General features: G+C 49.2%; 1 protein-coding gene across 5 annotated transcripts in view; it reads right to left on the bottom strand.

Annotated features, from left to right (window-relative positions):
- The window catches only part of CTDP1 (CTD phosphatase subunit 1), an 83,292-nt gene extending 76,437 nt beyond the window's left edge, over nt 1–6,855 (bottom strand). For 3 of the 5 annotated variants that reach the window (XR_011441647.1, XM_023648029.2, XM_023648030.2), the window contains exon 1: nt 6,122–6,810. Coding sequence is in view for 3 of the 5 variants with exons in the window: in XM_023648029.2 (XP_023503797.1) it covers nt 6,122–6,426 (305 nt within the window). In the remaining 2 variants the exon portion in view is untranslated. Of the gene's footprint in view, nt 1–6,121 lie in introns of all 5 variants that reach the window. The other 2 variants (XM_023648028.2, XM_070275878.1) reach the window with 2 other exon arrangements.
- Nucleotides 6,856–18,679: the final 11,824 nt, after the last annotated feature.

The raw sequence follows: 18,679 nt of genomic DNA, 5'->3' as shown, positions 1-18,679 counted from the left end.
AAGAGGAGGGAAGACTCAGGAGCTGCCCCAGGACAGAGGAACAAGGACAGGAAGAGGAGGGAAGACTCAGCAGCTGCCCCAGGTCAGAGGAACAAGGACAGGAAGAGGAGGGGAAGACACAGCAGCTGCCCCAGGACAGACGAACAAGGAGAGGAAGAGGAGGGGAAGACTCAGCAGCTGCCCCAGGACAGACGAACAAGGACAGGAAGAGGAGGGGAAGACTCAGCAGCTGCCCCAGGACAGACGAACAAGGACAGGAAGAGGAGGGAAGACTCAGGAGCTGCCCCAGGACAGAGGAACAAGGACAGGAAGAGGAGGGAAGACTCAGCAGCTGCCCCAGGTCAGAGGAACAAGGACAGGAAGAGGAGGGGAAGACACAGCAGCTGCCCCAGGACAGACGAACAAGGAGAGGAAGAGGAGGGGAAGACTCAGGAGCTGCCCCAGGACAGAGGAACAAGGACAGGAAGAGGAGGGGAAGACTCAGGAGCTGCCCCAGGACAGAGGAACAAGGACAGGAAGAGGAGGGGAAGACTCAGCAGCTGCCCCAGGACAGAGGAACAAGGACAGGAAGAGGAGGGGAAGACTCAGGAGCTGCCCCAGGACAGAGGAACAAGGACAGGAAGAGGAGGGGAAGACTCAGGAGCTGCCCCAGGACAGACGAACAAGGACAGGAAGAGGAGGGGAAGACTCAGGAGCTGCCCCAGGACAGAGGAACAAGGACAGGAAGAGGAGGGGAAGACTCAGGAGCTGCCCCAGGACAGAGGAACAAGGACAGGAAGAGGAGGGGAAGACTCAGGCGCTGCCCCAGGTCAGGAGACCACGGAGCCGGCCCTGATCCCACTCGTGACCCAGACTCTGCTGCTACAAAGGACGTCACAGCCCCTCACGGAAACCACAGAGCTTAAGAGAGCCCTGCGCCAGAGCTGCTGTGCTTCTGATTACTGCAGCACGGCTAGGTAGGAGAATGTCTTGGGTTTTAGGAAATCAAAGTCTTCAGGGGTAAAGTGACATCTTGCCTGCAACTAACGCCTCACCTTCAGAAAAAAAATAACGTGTGCAACGGTGGAGAAGGATAAAGTAAACACGGTGAAATGTCAGCATCTGGGAAATCTGTGTGCAGCTCTTGAGAACTCTTGGTACTATTCCTGCAGGGTTCCGCTAAGTCTGAAAATGTGTCCAAAAAGGAGCTAAATGTGTAGGTGTTCTGTCTGCAAGTACTGCGGGAGGTGGGGAGACGGTCATCAACACACCCCCATCAGTCAAGCTGGGCAAGGGGCTGGACACACCCCGAGCCAGGACAAAGCCACTGCAGAGAACCCTGGCCTGCTCCGGTCTGGGCTCTGAAGCTGCGGTTCTAAGAGAAAAGGCCCCAGCGTTTGAAGGAGAAGCGAGGGAGGGCAGGACTAGGAGGGCCATTCCCAGCGCAACGGAACCAAGGACAGACGCTGCAGAGGAAGCCTACAGAGCGCTCTCAGAACTGTGAACCCTTCCAGGGTGCTCCAGGGTGACTTACTTGACAAACTCTACCTTCCTAACACATTTCTAAAGCAGGTGGAACCACATGCACCCAGACTCCCCTGCACTGCTGGGTCAACAGCTCAGAGGGCCTCAGTGCTGCAGTGTCTCCAGCCCGCAACCTGGAGGGCTGTGAAATTCTTCAAAATGACATGCCAGCAAATTTAAACGCTTCCAGCCTTAAAAAGCAGCACCATCCCCACACCATGCTCATATGAAAAGCAGTGTGGAGTATGCACACACCTATCAGTTAACACACAATGGACCGAACTCCATCATTCCCACAGACTTAGAACCAGCACACGAAACACATCACGACAGCATGGAGCCAGCAGCTCCAAACCAAAGCACACAACCAAAAGCACCACAAGAAAACCAGGAGCCTCTTTTAAAATTCAAAGTTTGGGGCCGGCCCAGTGGTCGAGGGATTAAGTTTGCAGGCTCCGCTTCAGTGGCCCAAGGTTTTGTGGGTTCGGATCTTGGGTGTGGACACGGCATGGCTCATCAGGCCATGCTGAGGTGGTGTTCACATAGCACAACCAGGGGCACTCACAACTGGAATGTACAGCTATGCACTAGGGGGCTTTGGGGAGAAGAAGAAAAAAACAATACAGAGATTAAATAGGTTAAAATTTAGCTCAAGTTCTTCTGGAAGTTATGAGGAATTGTGTGAACATAAAACGCTAAACGAGTTATATTTAAAACCTACTTACAACCTTTAGGAAATAGATGTACCTTCTAAGACGTTACACAAACACTCTGAAATTGACTTATTCTTTTTCTAGACTCTCACTCCCCTAAATATAAAAAGCACTTTTTCTGAGACAAGTGACACATTACATTTGCTGTTGTTATCTTTAGCTTTAATATCAGTACTTGTGCATTGTCTTTTAAAATACATACAAAGTTGAAGATTCGCCCACTCTACTAACTAGATATTTAATTTCATGGACACACTTTAAAATTAACTTTAAAGAAAACACGAACATGGAGACAAATCTGATAATGCAAACTACAATTTCCTAAAACCCACAAGTCCTTTTTTAGGCAGACACTTCAAAGGCCATTTGGTTCAAAGGACTTTTTATTTAAAAGATTAGACAAGACACCTAAAAACCAAAACAACTGCAGCAAAGATAAATTGTATACACACACAGAGCTAAGGGTGACAAGGCCAATGGTTTTCTAAGGGAAAACTGGAGAAAGACAAAACAGAAATCCCTCTGAAGTAAAGATTAAGTTTAATGGGTTCAAGTAAACAAAGTAACAATTTCCTCAGTTTTAGACATAAATGTCTTTTAAACCAACTAATCTTTTAAATAGCGCACATGTCAACAGGGAGGGGTAAGGTGATTTAACTAAAAGAGTCTACTGATTTGTCAGGATTCTTGATATCAGGACGAGAAAGTAATGTCCTTGCTCCAAGGCAAGACCTATTTGGACAATCACCTTACTGCACTGACCGAACCGTGTTTAGAATTTAAAAACCCCTCACTACCCAAGTCTGGAACCCTAAAATGGGCACTAATCTAAGGCTGTCTTCTGCACGTGTTCATCCAGCTCCTTTATTCTGGAGCCCAAAGAGCAATGGAGACGGCCAGGCTGCAACTTTCATTTTGTTCAGTTATCCTCCCCTGCTTTCCAGCAGCGCTCACCGTAAACTCCGGCCGATGCAGACACTCTTCCTGCAGACAGACAGGGTACACAGCACAACTAAAGCTGGTCAGATGTCCACTAAGGATGCAGACACTCCCAGTCTTCTCCTGTGTCGGTCCTTACTCATCACCAGACTCGTTCCCTGATTTTTTTCTTGGTGAGGAAGATTCGCTCTGAGTAACATCTGTTGCCAGTCTTCCTCTTTTTTTGCTTGAGGAAGATTAGCTCTGATCTAACCTCTGTGCCAATCTTCCTCTATTTTCTATGTGGGATGCTGCCACAGCATGGCTTGACAAGTGGTGTAGGTCTGCGCCTGGGATCTTAAGCTGCAAACCCAGGCTGCCAAAGCAGAGCATGCCAGACTTAACCACTACGCCACAGGGCTGGCCCCCTTGATTATTTTATGTAGCTTCCTTTCCTTTGGGGACTTCAGTGTCTCCCAGTGAATGACGACAGACAAAAAAGCAGACAGGTGGGGAGGAAGGACATCATCAGGTAAACTAATAACTAACAGATTTAGTTTCTGACAAATGGTGCCCTGTCACAATATTTTCAAATCAAAATAATTTTAACCCACATAGATGTTATGAAAACAGACACATACCTTCATTCTATCTACTTGCCCCCACGGGGACCCTCTGGATGAAGTGCAGCCTAAGGAAGAGACAGCACGGAGGAGGAACAAGAGAGCACTCAGCAAGGTGAGGTGCTGCACATGTCAAAACCTCACGGGACCTCAGTTCCCTCCTGTATGTGGAATAAGAGGAGGCCCACCTCTACCTGACAGCATGAAACACTATAAACACGTACAATCCTATCACGGGTCACAGGGGTAACAGGGCAATCATTTCAACTACGCCCAGACACAGGGTTTCTAAGTTCCCAGGACTGCTCATTGCTGGAGAATAACTGGATGCGGTGAGGATGCATCCTGCTGGTGACAGAATGATGATGGCAAAGACAGTTCCAGCCAGGGGAGCCTGGCTCTGTGCTGGTGCCTTCCTCATTCCCACTCGCACCTGCATCCCAGGAGAAATGTGACCACTCGGCAGACTCTTGGAGGCCAGTGATGAACCACCAGAGTGAGACACCTAGGACCTCAACACAAACACACGCAAAGAAAACTGCTCACACTAGGACCTGGCTGACTGGTGAGATTAATGCATCAGGTTCCTGCAATCAGCTGATGGGACCAAAGCACTGCACGTGGAGTTTCTCACTAACCAGCTGTCACCTGTCGCTGCCCTGTCTGGGCCTCAGCAGCCTTCTCCATACAATTAGAGGAAGAGAATGGCGGGGAGAAAAGCTCTCCACTTCAGGGGTTTTCTACACAGTGACACACCAGCACTGAGCTTCACCTCCATAATTTATGAGTTGATGGGTTTATAGGCTCATTAGGTCCCGAGCGATGGTCAGGTAACATCTGACTTCAAAGTAATGACGACAGGACGCCACAGTGTCACACGGATGGCACAGTTAGCCCCTCTCTCCCAAGAGGTCAGGCAGACAGCTCCGGTGGAGAGTGCCGCTCAAGGCAGCCCCCATTGCACTCCACCTGCATTCACTGGGCAAGCGTAGGCGCCTGAGCCAAAGGCTGAGGACCCAGGCTCTGTCCAAACGATGAGCCAGGAAAACTGAATGAAGGACTGGGCTCCTAGGGCTGGGGTGGAGGCCTGTCCTACCCCATCCTATCCTGGTCATCAGCTGCCATGTGAAGGGTGGGGAGCAAATGCTCAACAGCCAGAGGGTCAGTGCAGGCCACAGGGAGAGAAGCAGAGGCCAGAGCAAGTGGCACCACGAGAGGAGGGCCAGCGAGGGCAGAAAGGGGACTGAGCACCCAGGCTGCACTGGGGCCCAGCAGAGAAAAGCTGCACACCAACCTCTACAGACGGGAACGCTGACTACCCTGGCTTTCCACTCCTGACAATGACAACCACAGTCACGTGCACACACCTGTCAACACACCAACCTAACCTCAGAGCACAACACTGGGAAACTCACACGGATAGGCTGTCAGGTTCACACACTTCAAAAAAAACAACAAAGTCCCTTTATGAGGTTAAAAGCAAGGTAGGGAGAGCTGCAGCCCACCGCGGGAAGGGGTACTTCTGCGTCCCCTGAACTCCCTGTGCAAGGCTGCACCCCTTCCCGAGCTGATGCAGAACTGCGCCAGGATCACAGCCACGCTTCACAGCTTCCTCGAACCTAGAGGCGTGCTCCCTCCCGGTTTATGCCAAGAGGACAGCACGGAGCTGGCTGAGTTTTCTTAACTTACAAACGCGGAGTCTGAGAGTGGGGAAGCCACCTGCTACAGAAGGACGACAGCACTGCACTGTTTCCTAGAGTGCAACTTCGTGGCTCACCACCTTTGCAAAGGCAGAGCCTCCGACCGGTAAAACAACAAGTAGTGACTGTCATCCGGCCTTAGAAAGACACACAGATGCACACCGAGTGCAGCCCCTTCCGCTGCAGTCCTGGGGACACCTTCCTGCCCAGAGCCAGGCCCAAGACCCCTCCCCACCTCGGCACCCAACCTTCTCCTGGGCCAGGACCCCTTCAGACCCCCTTCAGACCCTGGCCCCATCCTCTCCTGGCCTGGAACGACCTCCAGACCTCAGCCCCATCACTTCTGATCCAAGACCTCTTCCTCCCCATCCCCTCTCTTGGGCCGGGACTCCTGTCCACACCCCCCCGCCCCTCTCCTTGTCAGGACCCCCTGCAGACCCCGGCCCCATCCCCTCTCCTGGGCCGGGACTCCTGTCCAGCCCCTCCCCGCCCCTCTCCTGGTCAGGACCCCCTGCAGACCCCGGCCCCATCCCCTCTCCTGGTGCGGGACTTCTGTCCAGCCCCTCCCGCTCCTCTCCTGGTCAGGACCCTCTCCAGACCCCGGCCTCGTCCTCTCTACCGGCCCGGGACGCCCTCCTTTTCCTTCCCCGCCGGCCCCACTCACCCGGGGGCCACCACCTGGCCCGGCTGCGCGCACAGCTCCCGCACCACGCCGGCGCGCTCTGACCTCAGCCGGCGCTCTGCGCGCACGCAGCCCCCAGAGCCGGCGCGGGCAGGAGCGGGCCCGGGGGACTGCGCGGAGGCGGCGGCCTCGCACACGGCCAGCACGGAGCCGAGACGCACGGCTGCGCCCGCCGCCACCCTCCATTCGAGCAGGCGCAGCGGCCCGGGGCCCGGGCAGCGCACCTCGGCCACGGCAGCCGGCGGGGCGCCCTCGGCGGGACGGCGGGCGGCGGGCGGCGGTTCCATCGCGGCTGGCGGGTGCTGAGAAAACGCGTCGGCGGGCGGGGCTCAGGGTCCGGCGCCCATCGCGGGCGGGAGACGCGGCCCAGGCGGCGGCGGCGGCGCTACAACACCCACTCCGGCACCGGCTTCCACCCGCCGCCCCGGTCCGCGCCGGCTTCCGGGACGGCGTGCGACGTCACGTGACGCCGCATGCGTGCGTGCGCCGAGGGGCCCGCGGGAACACACGCCCGCGCGGGCCCGGGAGGCCTTGCGCTGGCCGCGGGTACCGGAAGCGTCCAAGAACCAGCCTGCGGGGTGGGCCCGGCGGGAACAGTGTCGCTACACGCCCCATCTGCCCTAGGATCGCCGGCGTCGTGGGACGACGGCTACCGGCATGCAACGCGGGCCGCCGTCCCACCGCCCCGCCCGTCACGCGCTCAGGCCTGGCGTCCTGAGAACTACGAGTCCCGGCATGCAACGCGGGCCTCCGTCCCACAGCCCGATCAGGCGCTGGTATTCCGTGTCGTTAGACGGCTGGTCCCGGCATGCAACGCGGGCGTCGTGGAGCTGCGCTCCTGGCTTGCCGCGCGCCGTCCGGGGTCAGAGGGCGGAGGGCGCCGGGTCGCTCGCGTTCGTGCGTTTCGGCGTCCCAGAGGCGCCTTGCCGACGTGCCGCGTGGGGCGGTCTCCCGCCCTGGCGCGCCGCTGGGAGCTGCCTCGGGGGCCAGGGGACGGGGCTGCGCGCGGGTCCCTCGTCACCTCCAGGGTGACCCTGAGGAGCCGCGCGCTGGGCGTGCGGACGGGGCCCGACGGCAGAGCCCGGGGCGGGGCGGAGGCCGGGGACCGGGCGCGGAGGGGCGGGCCGTGCCCGGGCTCCCTGGCGGCGGGGTCAGGCCGGACGTGAGCCCGGTCCGCGCGGGCGCCCGCCTGCCGAGGGGCTGGGCCAGGGAGGGGGCGCCCGGAGCGCGGCTGCCCCGGCTGGCAGGCCCGGAGGAGGGGCGGACGTCCGCGCACCGCGAGCGGGCTGCTTGGACACGTCGTAGACCCGGCAGTTCCCGCCGAGCTGGCCGGGGCGACCGGGCACTGGCGGTCGTGCGGTCGGGAACGAGAGACGGCGCTGCCGGCCTTGCGGAGTGGGACGGGTCCGAGGGGCCGCGAGCGGCTGCGTGCTGACGAGCGGTGCCCGGTGCGGCGGCGGGTCCGGGCGCTCGCCGGCCGGGGCCGGGGATGAGGAGCCGCTCCCGCGGGACGGGCCGCGCGCGCTTCGTGTCTGGCCTCCGAGAAGCACGTGCGGCTCGCGGGAGGCACGCCGACTTCCCGGGACCAACGCGGCTGGCCCGTGGGGGGAGCTGCGTCCTCCACGGCCCGACCGCGACCCTGCTGCTTGGGACGCGGCGGCGCGTGTGCGCCTGTCGCCCCCGGGGGCTGGCCTCGCCGCCCCGACCCCCGCGGGAAGGGCCCGCCGGCCGTGCTGACTTCAGTTTTGTTCTGATTCCCAAATCGTTTTCCCGACAAAAGGGGGTGATCTCGGTTCCTCTCACCACCCCCAGGCCACCCACTGTCACAGAAAACAGACTTTCAGGCTCCGCGGCTGTCGCAGGGTGTCCAGCCGCCACCCCCAGACTCCCCGCCAACAGCCCAGAGGCCTCGAGAGGCCGGTCCGCAGAGCTGCACAGAGCCTCCTCGGGTCCTCCGGCGGGTCCTCGGCTGCCCCCGCCGGCGGGCCCGGCGCTCCCCGGGCTTGTGCGGGACCCGAGGCGCCGCGGGGCGGTTTCCGTCGGCCTGCGGGGCGTCTGCGCGGGAGCGGCGGGGCTGCGCTCAGTCACAGGTGCGCTTGAGGCCCGGCCCGGGGCCGGGGGTGAAGTTCGCGCACCCCTTCGGCGGCCCAGGGTTTCGCCGGTTCGCATCCCTTTGCGGACCTGGCACCGCCATCAGGCCACACTCAGGCGGCGTCCCACGTGCCACAACCAGAGGCACTCGCGACTAGATATACAGCTGTGTACCGGGGGCTTGGGGAGAAGAAAAAGAAGATTGACAGCAGGTGTTAGCTCAGGTGCCAATCTTGGAAAAAAAAAAAAGGATTTGGGGCAGGCAGGTCTGTGTTAACGTCTCCGGTACGGCTCAGTGCGCCTCTGGTTTCACATAGTGGGAAGGGAGACTCCCTGTGCGCTGTTGCAGGCCCTTCCTGCTAGTGGGGAATTACGCTAATTATCTGGAGCTGCAGGACATGTCACGCCATCTTGCCAGCCTGGCCACACCCCTGGTCCGCCTGCATCCTTAGTGCTGAGCAAACATCAGGAAACCAGCCGTGTCTCTGGGCTCCTCTGTTTCCAGTCTGTCTCGCAAGATGTGTCATCTTCATTTTAGCCCAGTCTCTCCATGTTTGTCAAGGTCAAGCTCAGACGCCACCCGGACTCATGGAATGCCTTAGAGAAGGAAAGGACTGCTGAGCGAAGAAAAGTTTCTCTAGGAACAGCTGTTTCCTCTAGAATGTTCTCTCTTTCAGTCCTGTTCCTTTTTGCAGCTGTCTGACGTCTTGATATTTGCATTTACCCATTTTCCCCAAGTTATTGCAACAGAAACGTTGGCTGGCTTCTATCTACTTCATCCTACCTGGAAGGAGAAGAAATGGATGGGATTTTGACAGAAGGAGACGAGGAAATGGGCATTCTAGGCGTAAGGACCATCCATCATGATTGGGGTTCAATAGTGGCCTTTGTGGAAAAAATGTGAGGAACAGGGCTAGGCTGTTTGACAAATTACTGATACCGTGGTCCCATCCCTCAGAATTCCAATTTAATTGGTGTTGGGTGGGACTGGAACATCAGGAGTTTTGCTCACCAGGTTATTCTAGTGTGTAGCAAGGTGTTAGAACCACCCTTATAGGCAGCTGGTAGTCGTTAAAAGTTTTTGAGCAGACGTATGAGCTCATCTGAGCTGTGCTTAAGACAAAGCTGACAGATCGGGGCACAGAGAACCCAGAGGTAGAGATGGCAGTTCCAGGCTTCTCTCAGTAGATGAGAGGGTCCCAGGGAGGGTTTCTGAATTACAACCACTAGGTTTTGTCACTTGGGCAGGTTAGTGAGAGGGAGGAGTCAAAAATGGCTCCTAGAAGAAGTGTTAACAGAGAAGGGAAACGGAACATGTTGGGAAGAGACGACGAGTTCCCTTGGAATCTGTTACGTCTGAGTTCCTGGGCATGTAGTAAAGTCAGCCATTGGCTGGGAGAGCGGGCCAGTGTACCAGGCTCCTGTGGATACTGGGGGGCAGTGTATGGGATGCTCAGTGAGCGGAACATTTTGCGTGGGAAGATGGCTACAGTAATGCAGGCAGAGAGGACAGCGAGGGCCAGTGAGTAAGGAGTGGTCAGTGGGTCAAACGCTGGAGCGGTCAAGTGAGATCAAGGGCTGATTTTCCCCTAGGGAGGGGCTGTATTCAAAGGTCCAGGCTTTGCCCGATAGTCACGTCTAATAGCCATCAGTTGGATCTCTCTGTCTCTATGTTCTTCCGTCCCACCTTTAAAAATTACGTAAATTATTCACATAGAGACTATGGGATCCTAAAATGAACCCATTGGCCAACCTACAATCTAGAACATTACCAGTGTTAGAACTACCTCACCATCCCGTCCTGTCCTCTCAGTTCCCCACCAGAGGTGTCCGCCAGCCTCAGTCTCGTGTCTGCCATTCCCCTATACGGGTGTATTGTGTGTGTGTATGCACACGGAGATATCGTTTAGTTAGGCTTGTTTTCCAGGTTTATAAAAATGCATCACATGTGTCTATTTTTTGTCTCTGAATGGCTTTTTCATTCATCACTATGTATCCAAAATTCTTAGCATGTTGTATGGGTATAGTTTGTTTATTGTGGCTTCTGTGTAACAGCCCGTTGTGTGAGTGTAGCAGGATGTGTGTGTCCTCCTCTTGTAGGTGGAGTCTTGGGTCAATTTCACTTTTTGGTATTAGGGGAAGTGCTGCAGTGAACGTCCTGCGTGTTCCCTGGTGCGCACGAGTGAAAGTCTGAGCACGGACACCTAAGTGAGCAGTTGTGGGATCGTAGATGTGCAGATGTTCAGACCTATGAGGTGCCGCCAAATTGTTTTTCAAAATGGTTGTCTCAATTTATACTCCACCACATCCTCAACAACTTGGTATTATCAGACTTCTTAATCTCTGCCAATCTAGGTGAAAGTCTGTGTTAAAATTAAAAGTTGTGGTTTTAATTTGCCTTCTAATAGGCATGTTGGTTTAGTATCATTTCCTGTTTTTTATTTGCCCTGTATTTTCTGTGAAATGCCTGTTCATGCTCGTTGCTCATTTTTCTGTTGTATTTTTGTCTTGTTTTATGGATTTGTAGCCGTTCTTTATGGTTTCTGAATGGAGAGCCTTTATTGTTTATTTGTTACCCACATTTACCCATTTTTTTCCTTTTTTTTTTGAGGAAGATTAGCCCTGAGCTAACATCTGCTGCCAATCCTCCTCTTTTTGCTGAAGAAGACTGTCCCTGGCTAACATCCATACCCATCCTCCTCTACCTTCTTTGTGGGACGCCTACCACAGCATGGTTTGCCAAGCGGTGCCATGTCTGCACCCAGGATCCGAACTGGCAAACCCCGGGCCACCAAAGCAGAATGTGCGAACCCAACCACTGGGCCAGCCCCTCGTCTACCCATTTTTTACTTCTCTTTCTCATCTTCTTTATGAGATCTTTTGAGGAGTAGAAGTTCTCAGTTTTAGGAATGCACTCTCTGAGCTGAGGTTTGTAGGAGTTTGCCTTTCACATTATTTGAATAGTGAGAAATGGGTGTTTTGTCTGGTGTACGGCAGGGGTCTGATTTCTTCCCGTCTGGGTAGCCAGTTGTCCAGCGCTGTATGTTCAAGATCTCATCCTGTTCTCACTGATCTGTGAGGCTGTCTCTGATGCACACTAAGTCTCCGTAAGTGTATGAACCCGTTTTGGACTCTCCATTCTGGTTGATTCTTGTGTCGTCTTGATTGCTGTAGCTTTGTAATAAGTCGTGATATCTTGGAGGGCAAGTGCCCCACAATAGTCTTCTTCTTTAGAAGTTTTGTGGCTATTTTTGGCCTTTGTTGTTTCACAGATTTTAGAATTAGTGTGTCAGGTTTGTTGATAAAATCTGTTAGAGTCCATACTGTTCTGATCAAAATTCTAAGTCAGTTTGGGGAGAGAAGACTTTGTGATTTGAATCTTCCCATCCATAAACACAGTCTGTCACTCTAATTAGCCCCTCTTTAAAGTCTTCCAATAAGATTTTTATAATTTTCTCCGTGTACAACTTGCACGTTTTTTGTTAGATTTATTCCTAGTTACTTTATTTTTTTTATTGATACGTGATACTTTTTAAAAAAACATTTTCTAATTGTTTCTGGTATATAAAGATGTAGTGGGTTTTTGTGAACTGATATTATTATACCCGTTTACCTTACTAAGTTCTTTTATTTTAAATAGTGTATCAGTAGATTCTTTGGTGTTTTCTATGTAGAAAGTCGTATCATTTATAAATGATGACTATTTTATGACTTCCTTTCCAGGTTCTGTGGCTTGCTTTCCTCTCTTGCTTCGCTGTGCTAGCTTATCCCTCTGCTGCAGTGGTGCTCAGGATCAGGTGTGCTGGGGACCCCTGTCTTGTTCCAGATTTAAAGGGGCTGTTTCTGACGTTTCCCCATTAGGAAAGATGCTTGCTGCGAGGTTTTTTTGGTATGTCTTTTATCAGGTTAAAGAAACTTCAGTCTATCCTTAATGTCTTAAGAGAATTTTATGACAATTTTAGAATATTATCAAATGTTTGTGTGCATCTATTGACGTGGTCCTATGCTTTCTCTTTTGTTAAAATAGTAAAATATATATATGTACGTACACATACATATATATGAATTCTACTCATATTGCTGAATTAAATTGTGCATTCCTGGGATAAACCCATTTCTGGCACTGGGTTTTAGTTAGCTAACATATTTTCCTAACATTCTTACATCCCTGTCTGTGAATGAGAATATTCCATAAATCTCCTTTCCTGTGTTCCCCTTGCTTAATTTGGCATCAAGACAATATGGGGTCATGGGATGCATTGGGGAGCTTTCCCTCCTTTTTGTTTCCTGTTCTATTTTTGTTTTCTTTTGGGTTTTTTGTGAGGAAGATTGGCCCTGAGCTAATATGCCAATCTTCCTCTGTTTTATGTGGGATGCCACCACAGCGTGGCTTGATAAGCAGTGTACAGGTCCATGCCTCAAATCAAACCCACGAACCCCAGGCTGCCAAAGCGGAGCACGTGAACTTAACCACTACACCACCAGGCTGGCCCCATCTAGTTCTATTTTTGAGAGAGTTTTTATAAATGTGGAATGATCTATTTCTTGAAACTTTGATATAACTAGCCTTTACAACCTTTCAGCATTGATATTTCTTTGTGGGAAGATTTTATCCAAATGATTTTATTTCTCTCCTTGTAGATCTATTCAGACCTTCTATTTCATCTCGAGTCATTTTTGGAAATTATATTTTCTAGGAATTTGTCAGTTTCTTTGGATTCATTCTTGTTTCTTTCTGTCGTCTTAAATTGACGCTTAATGCATTAGCCTATCTTCTTTTTAAGTAAAATCTCAATGCCATAAATGTTCTACTAAGCATCGCTTTTGCTTCATCTCACTAGTTTGGATATATAGTCTTTTCATAATCATTCAGTTAATTCTTTTATATCCATTATGATCTTTTTTTATTTTTGGAGGAAGATTAGCCCTGAGCTAACATCTGCTGCTGATCCTCCTCTTTTTGCTCAGGAAGGTTGGCCCTGAGCTAACATCCGTGCCCATCTTCCTCTACTTTCTATGTGGGATGCCTACCACAGCATGGCTTGTCAGGCAGTGCCATGTCTGACCCAGGATCTGAACCTGCGAACCCCGGGCCACCGAGAAGCAGAACATGTGAACTTACCTGCTGTGCCACCGGGCCAGCTCCCTGATTCAGCATTCTATCTCTACCCAATAAATTAAGCTTGTTGAGTGTATTATTCGGATTTCCTGTGTTTACTTTTTTTTTAATGATTGACTAAGCGATGATTGAGAGATGGATGTTGAAATGTCTCACTGTGGTAGTAGATTTGCCAATTTCTCCCTGTGGCTTTATTTCTCTGTGTGTGAACACACACACACAAAGTGTGTACATACATACACAAATAGAAAAGGGGGGGCTGCTATTTAAGGTATACACATTTAAAATTTTTGTATCCTTGATGAACTGAACCTTTTTGCATTATGTAGAGCCCTCTGTATCCTGAATACTGCTTGTTTCTTAAAATGTGTTTTGTTTGAAGTAACGTTACTATCTTAATTTTTTTTTAATAAGTGATTGCCTGGTATATTCTTTACAAAAGTAATTTCTTTGTACCTTAAATTTAGGTGTTTCTCTTATAAACGACACATACCTAGTCTTTCATAATTCATTCTGACAGTCTTTTAGCTGGTAAGTCCAATGCATTTACATAGCCTTCTGATTTTTCTATGCATGTTTTTTTCTCATCCTTTTTTTCCTTTGGATATATTGAGATCTACTTTTCTATCTACTTTCCTTTTTCGTCTTGCTGTATTCTTGTTCTTTTTGTGGCCACCATTGAAATTTTACCTTGCATTCCCAGCAATTTAAGGTTAATACTCCAGTTTCCTTCTAAACAATATATAGATCTTAAAACACTATGTGTCTGCTCTTCTCCAGACTTAGTACACTATAATTGTCCAATATTTTAGTTCTGCACTTTTTACAACCCCTATATTAGATATTTTTGAAAATTATTTTATAGGCAACGTTTGTTTTGATTGAACATTTACCCATTTATTTGCTCACCATTTTTTCTTACATTTCATATCTTCCTTTTTTAAATAAGAAGTGATTTATTAGGAAAGAGATACATTCCAATGGAAAGAAACTGGTTCTACTAAAACAGTGGTTATTTAATGTCTGTAACGTTAGGGTATAATCCGTATATGATTGTATTTCCCCGTAATACATTGTGTGTAAGTCAGTCATCCTTGGGCATTAACCTTCACCTTCCTGGAGCGCATTCTTTAGAACTATTGGGTTAAGCTCTCAGTTTCTGTTTACTGAGAATTTTATTTTGCTCTTGTTGTGGAAAAGTACTTTTGGTAGACATACAGCTATAGGGTGACGATGATTTTTTTAAATTTAGAAGATAGTGTTCCATTGGATTCTGGTTCCTGTTTTTGTTGATGAGACTGTGAGTCTGATTGCTGTGGCTTGGTAGCTGGTCTGTCTTCTCTTTGTCCTTGGGGTTCTCTGAGTTCATTGTGGTGCCTCAGGGTGCATTTCTTTTTGTTTGTTATGTTTCGAACATATTGTAGATTCATGAATTTCATTAGTTCTTGAAAATTCTCAAGCATTATATCTTTAAATATTTATTCTTCCTTTTTAGTCTCCTTGGAGCTCTGAATAGATATTTGTTAAACTTTTTTATTCTATGATTCATCTATCTAACCTTTTTTATATTATCCTTATTTCTCTTTTCAGCATTCTAGGGAACTTCTTCCACTATAGCTTCTAGTTTATTAATCTCTCTTCATCTGTGTGTAATCTGCTGTCTAACTCATCTTTTGAGGCTTCAAAATTTATATTTTCCATTTATGAAAGGTCTATTTGGATATTTTTCAAATATGCGTGTTCATTAATAGTCTCTTACTTGCTCATTTTTTGTAATTTTGTAATTTTACTCTTTTTTCATCAATAGTTGACACCCAATTTTTCAGATTCTGAATCTGATATGTGAACAATTGATGTCTTTGTGGGTCTAAATCTGTGTTGTGTTTGTGGTTGTTCTTCCTGACTTGTTCACAAGTGTGTCTCTGTTCATGGTTGGTGCTCTTTGACTGTGAGCTCATGTTTGGTGGATGTTAATCTGTGGGAATCCTGGTGACAGTTGCTACGACAAGAACCAGAGGGCCCTCGGTGGGGGCACTTTTGAATCCTTCCAGGGTAGGAGTCTGGAGGTCTCCTCTCCTGCTGTGCCAGGAGCCCCAGGCTTACCGTCCCCACCTCCACAACCTTAAGTAGTTCTGATACTGGCAAGTTCTCTGAGGGTGACCCCGCTTTTTGTATTTTCTTACTGGAGTTCACCCTCCCCACTAGATCCAGCTTAGAAGGGTTTCCCTGGTTTGGGAGTCTTCAGGATGTCCTTACTTCCTTCAAGCCTGATTCTGGCATGAAAAGTTAAGTCTGAGAATCTAATCGTGTTATGGTGTGAGGGCCCTTCAGAGTATCTACACTGCCATGTTGCCCAAAGTGGAAATTCTTCTCTTTAGTTTTTCTTCTCTGTTTTTAACTGGATCAAATAGACCAAAGGGGAAAACATTCTCATCCTCCTCTTCATCTTCCTCCCTTCCTCCTGCCTCCTCCTGTCTCCCTCTTCTCGCCTCCTTTTCCCACTTGTCCCTCCTCCTCCTCCTCCCTCCCCTCTCCTTCCTCTCTGCCTCTCCTTCCTCCCTCTCTTCCCTCCCCCTTCTCCTGCTCCTTTTTTTGGCCTGTTTTTCAAGATATGACACTGATCTTAGAGGAGTCATGTGCAAACAGTCCTTTTATTTTGGTAAGTTGGGCAGAGGAAAAGGTGGAGATCAGGAAAGTTCCTGTTAGTGGAGGAGCACTGTCGGCACATCTGGGAAAAGGAGACACTTCTGACATGAGAATTTAAAGTCATTTGGAGGAGAGAACTCTGTAAGGTAAGGCATCTACAAGCGATGCGTCTGCGTAGAGGATGTTATTACGTGGTGGATGAGCTTTAGGACAGTTGTACTGCAGACACGATACACAGACCAATTAAATCTGCTCTGCACGGTGTGAGCCCTGGGACCGTGCTTGCTTAATCAGCTACTTACTGACTTCTTACCGCCACCGTGGGCTGCCCTGCACGGCACTCTGCTCTCAGTAACATGGCGCTTCCAGTCGGGAGCGATAGTGAAAACAAATATATCTTGGCTAAAAGGAACATACTTCCTTTCCTTTTTTTTTTTCTTAAAGGAGATGGTAGTACACATTGCATGACTTTTGGAAAGGAAAAGATGCCTGGGAAAACCAAGTGGCTTGTGCTCTCCAGGAGAAGGCCGAGTCAAAGGGAGGAAGGCAACGTCTGTGATTTTGTTACTCCTGAGGGTGGCTGTGTGCGCTGTGGGGCTGATTTGAATAAAGGATAGAACATGCTGATTTCTAACCATCAGTCAGAAACACTCCCTTTAAGTAATCCCACAAATTGACCAGAATAGAGGGTAAACGTCAGGACCCATGTACACGCAGGGTCAGCATGTTCTAGGACACGTTTATACTGACTTTTCCAGGAACATTTCCCAGGACTCTCAAGCAACTTAGTAATCGTGAGAGAAGGAAACAGACTGTAATTCCGCCTACTCATTCTTGTTACACTCCCTAGTAAAGGGAGGTGCTGCAAGCTCTGTGTTTAGTTCCCCTGGAATATCCTGTGGGAATATGACTCGAGTGACAGTCCACAAAGTGAGAAGCATTCAATTTTGTCTCAGAATTTTCACCAGAATGTTAATTACAGCAGGGCAGAGACGGCATTGAAGCGTTTTACTATGTGAGCCTTCCTGTGTACCTCGGGTTTAATTTTTTCATTAATATTTCAAGTCAGGTGTTAAGAAAACATACTTTAGGGGCTGGCCCAGTGGTGTAGCGGTTAAGTTCATGCTCCACTTTGGTGGCCCAGGGTTTGCCGGTTCGGATCCCGTGCGCAGACCTACACACTGCTCATCAGGCCATGCTGTGGTGGCGTCCTATAGAGAGGAGCTAGAATGACCTACAACTAGGGTGTACAACTATGTCCTGGGTTGGAGAGAAAAAAATAACAGAGGAGAATTGGCAACAGATGTTACCTCAGGGCCAATCTTCCTCACCAAAAAAAGCATACCTTAAAAAAGAAAAAAGAAAGAAAAGAAAATATGCTTTAGAGTAAATCTGATTCACATCTCTAAGCCACACATTTTCATTTAAAAATTCACTTTATCAGGTTTAGAACTGGAGAATAAGACTTTCCCCTAGCCTGAGAGCCTCTGGGCAGCTTCCGGCCCTTCTCTTACTAGCTATGACCTAAGATATGCTCAGTACATCTCGTGGGAGTGAATAAATTAATGGACTCTAGCACGTTTATTCTACCTAACGTTTCCTCTGGTGTAAAACAGCAACAGATGTTATTTTTGTTGCAGTTGTAAATGGGATGGTATTCTTAATCTCTCTTTTTTCGGGGGGAGGAAGATTGGCCCTGAGTTGACGTCTGTGCCAATCTTCCTTTATTTCTGTATGTGGGATGCTGCCACAGCATGGCTTGAGCAGTATGTAGGTCTGTGCCCAGCATCTGGACCTGCAAACCCCAGGCCGCCAAAACAGAGCATGCAACCTTAACCACTATGCCACCAGGCCAGCCCCAATTAATTTCTCTTTCTGCTACTTCGTTGTTAGTGTGTAGAAATGCAACTGATTTTTGTATTTTGATTTTGTATCCTGCAACTTTGTTCATTTATTATTTCTAAAAGGTTTTTGGTGGATTCTTTAAGGTTTTCTATATATAAAATTGTGTCATCTACAAATAGTGACAGTTTCACTTCTTCCTTTCCAATTAGGATCCCTTTTATTTCTTTTTCTTGCCTGATTGCTCTGGCTAGGACTTCCAACACTATGTTAAGTAAGAGTGGTAAAAGTGGGCATCGTTGTCTGGTTCCTGTTCTTAGAGGGATAGCTTTCAGTTTTTCCTCCATTGAGAATGATATTAGCTGTGGGTTTGTCATATATGACCTTTATTATGTTGAGGTATTTTCCTTCTATATCCATTTTATTCAGAATTTTTATCATAAATGGATGCTGTATCTTGTCAAATGCTTTCTCTGCATTTGTTGAGATGATCACATGATTTTTATTCTTCATTTTGTTCATGTGGTGTGTCACGTTGATTGATTTGCAGATGTTGAACCATCCCTGCATCCCTGGAATGAAACCCACTTGATCATGATTTATGATCTTTTTAATGTATTGTATTCGATTTGCTAGTGTTTTGTTGAGGATTTTTGCATCAATATTCATCAGTGATATTGGCCTGTGACTTTCATTTTTGTGTTGTCTTTGTCTGGTTTTGGTATCAGGATAATGTTGGCTTCATAGAATGAGTTAGGAAGCCTCTCCCCCTCTTTTTTTGGAACAGTTTGGGAAGGATTGGTATTAAGTCTTTGAATGTTTGGTCGAATTCACCAGGGAGG

Source organism: Equus caballus, chromosome 8 (genome assembly GCF_041296265.1).
Source record: "Equus caballus isolate H_3958 breed thoroughbred chromosome 8, TB-T2T, whole genome shotgun sequence".
Taxonomy (NCBI): domain Eukaryota; kingdom Metazoa; phylum Chordata; class Mammalia; order Perissodactyla; family Equidae; genus Equus; species Equus caballus.
Note: the sequence above shows the minus strand (reverse complement) of the source record. Positions and strands in the feature narration are given on the sequence as shown.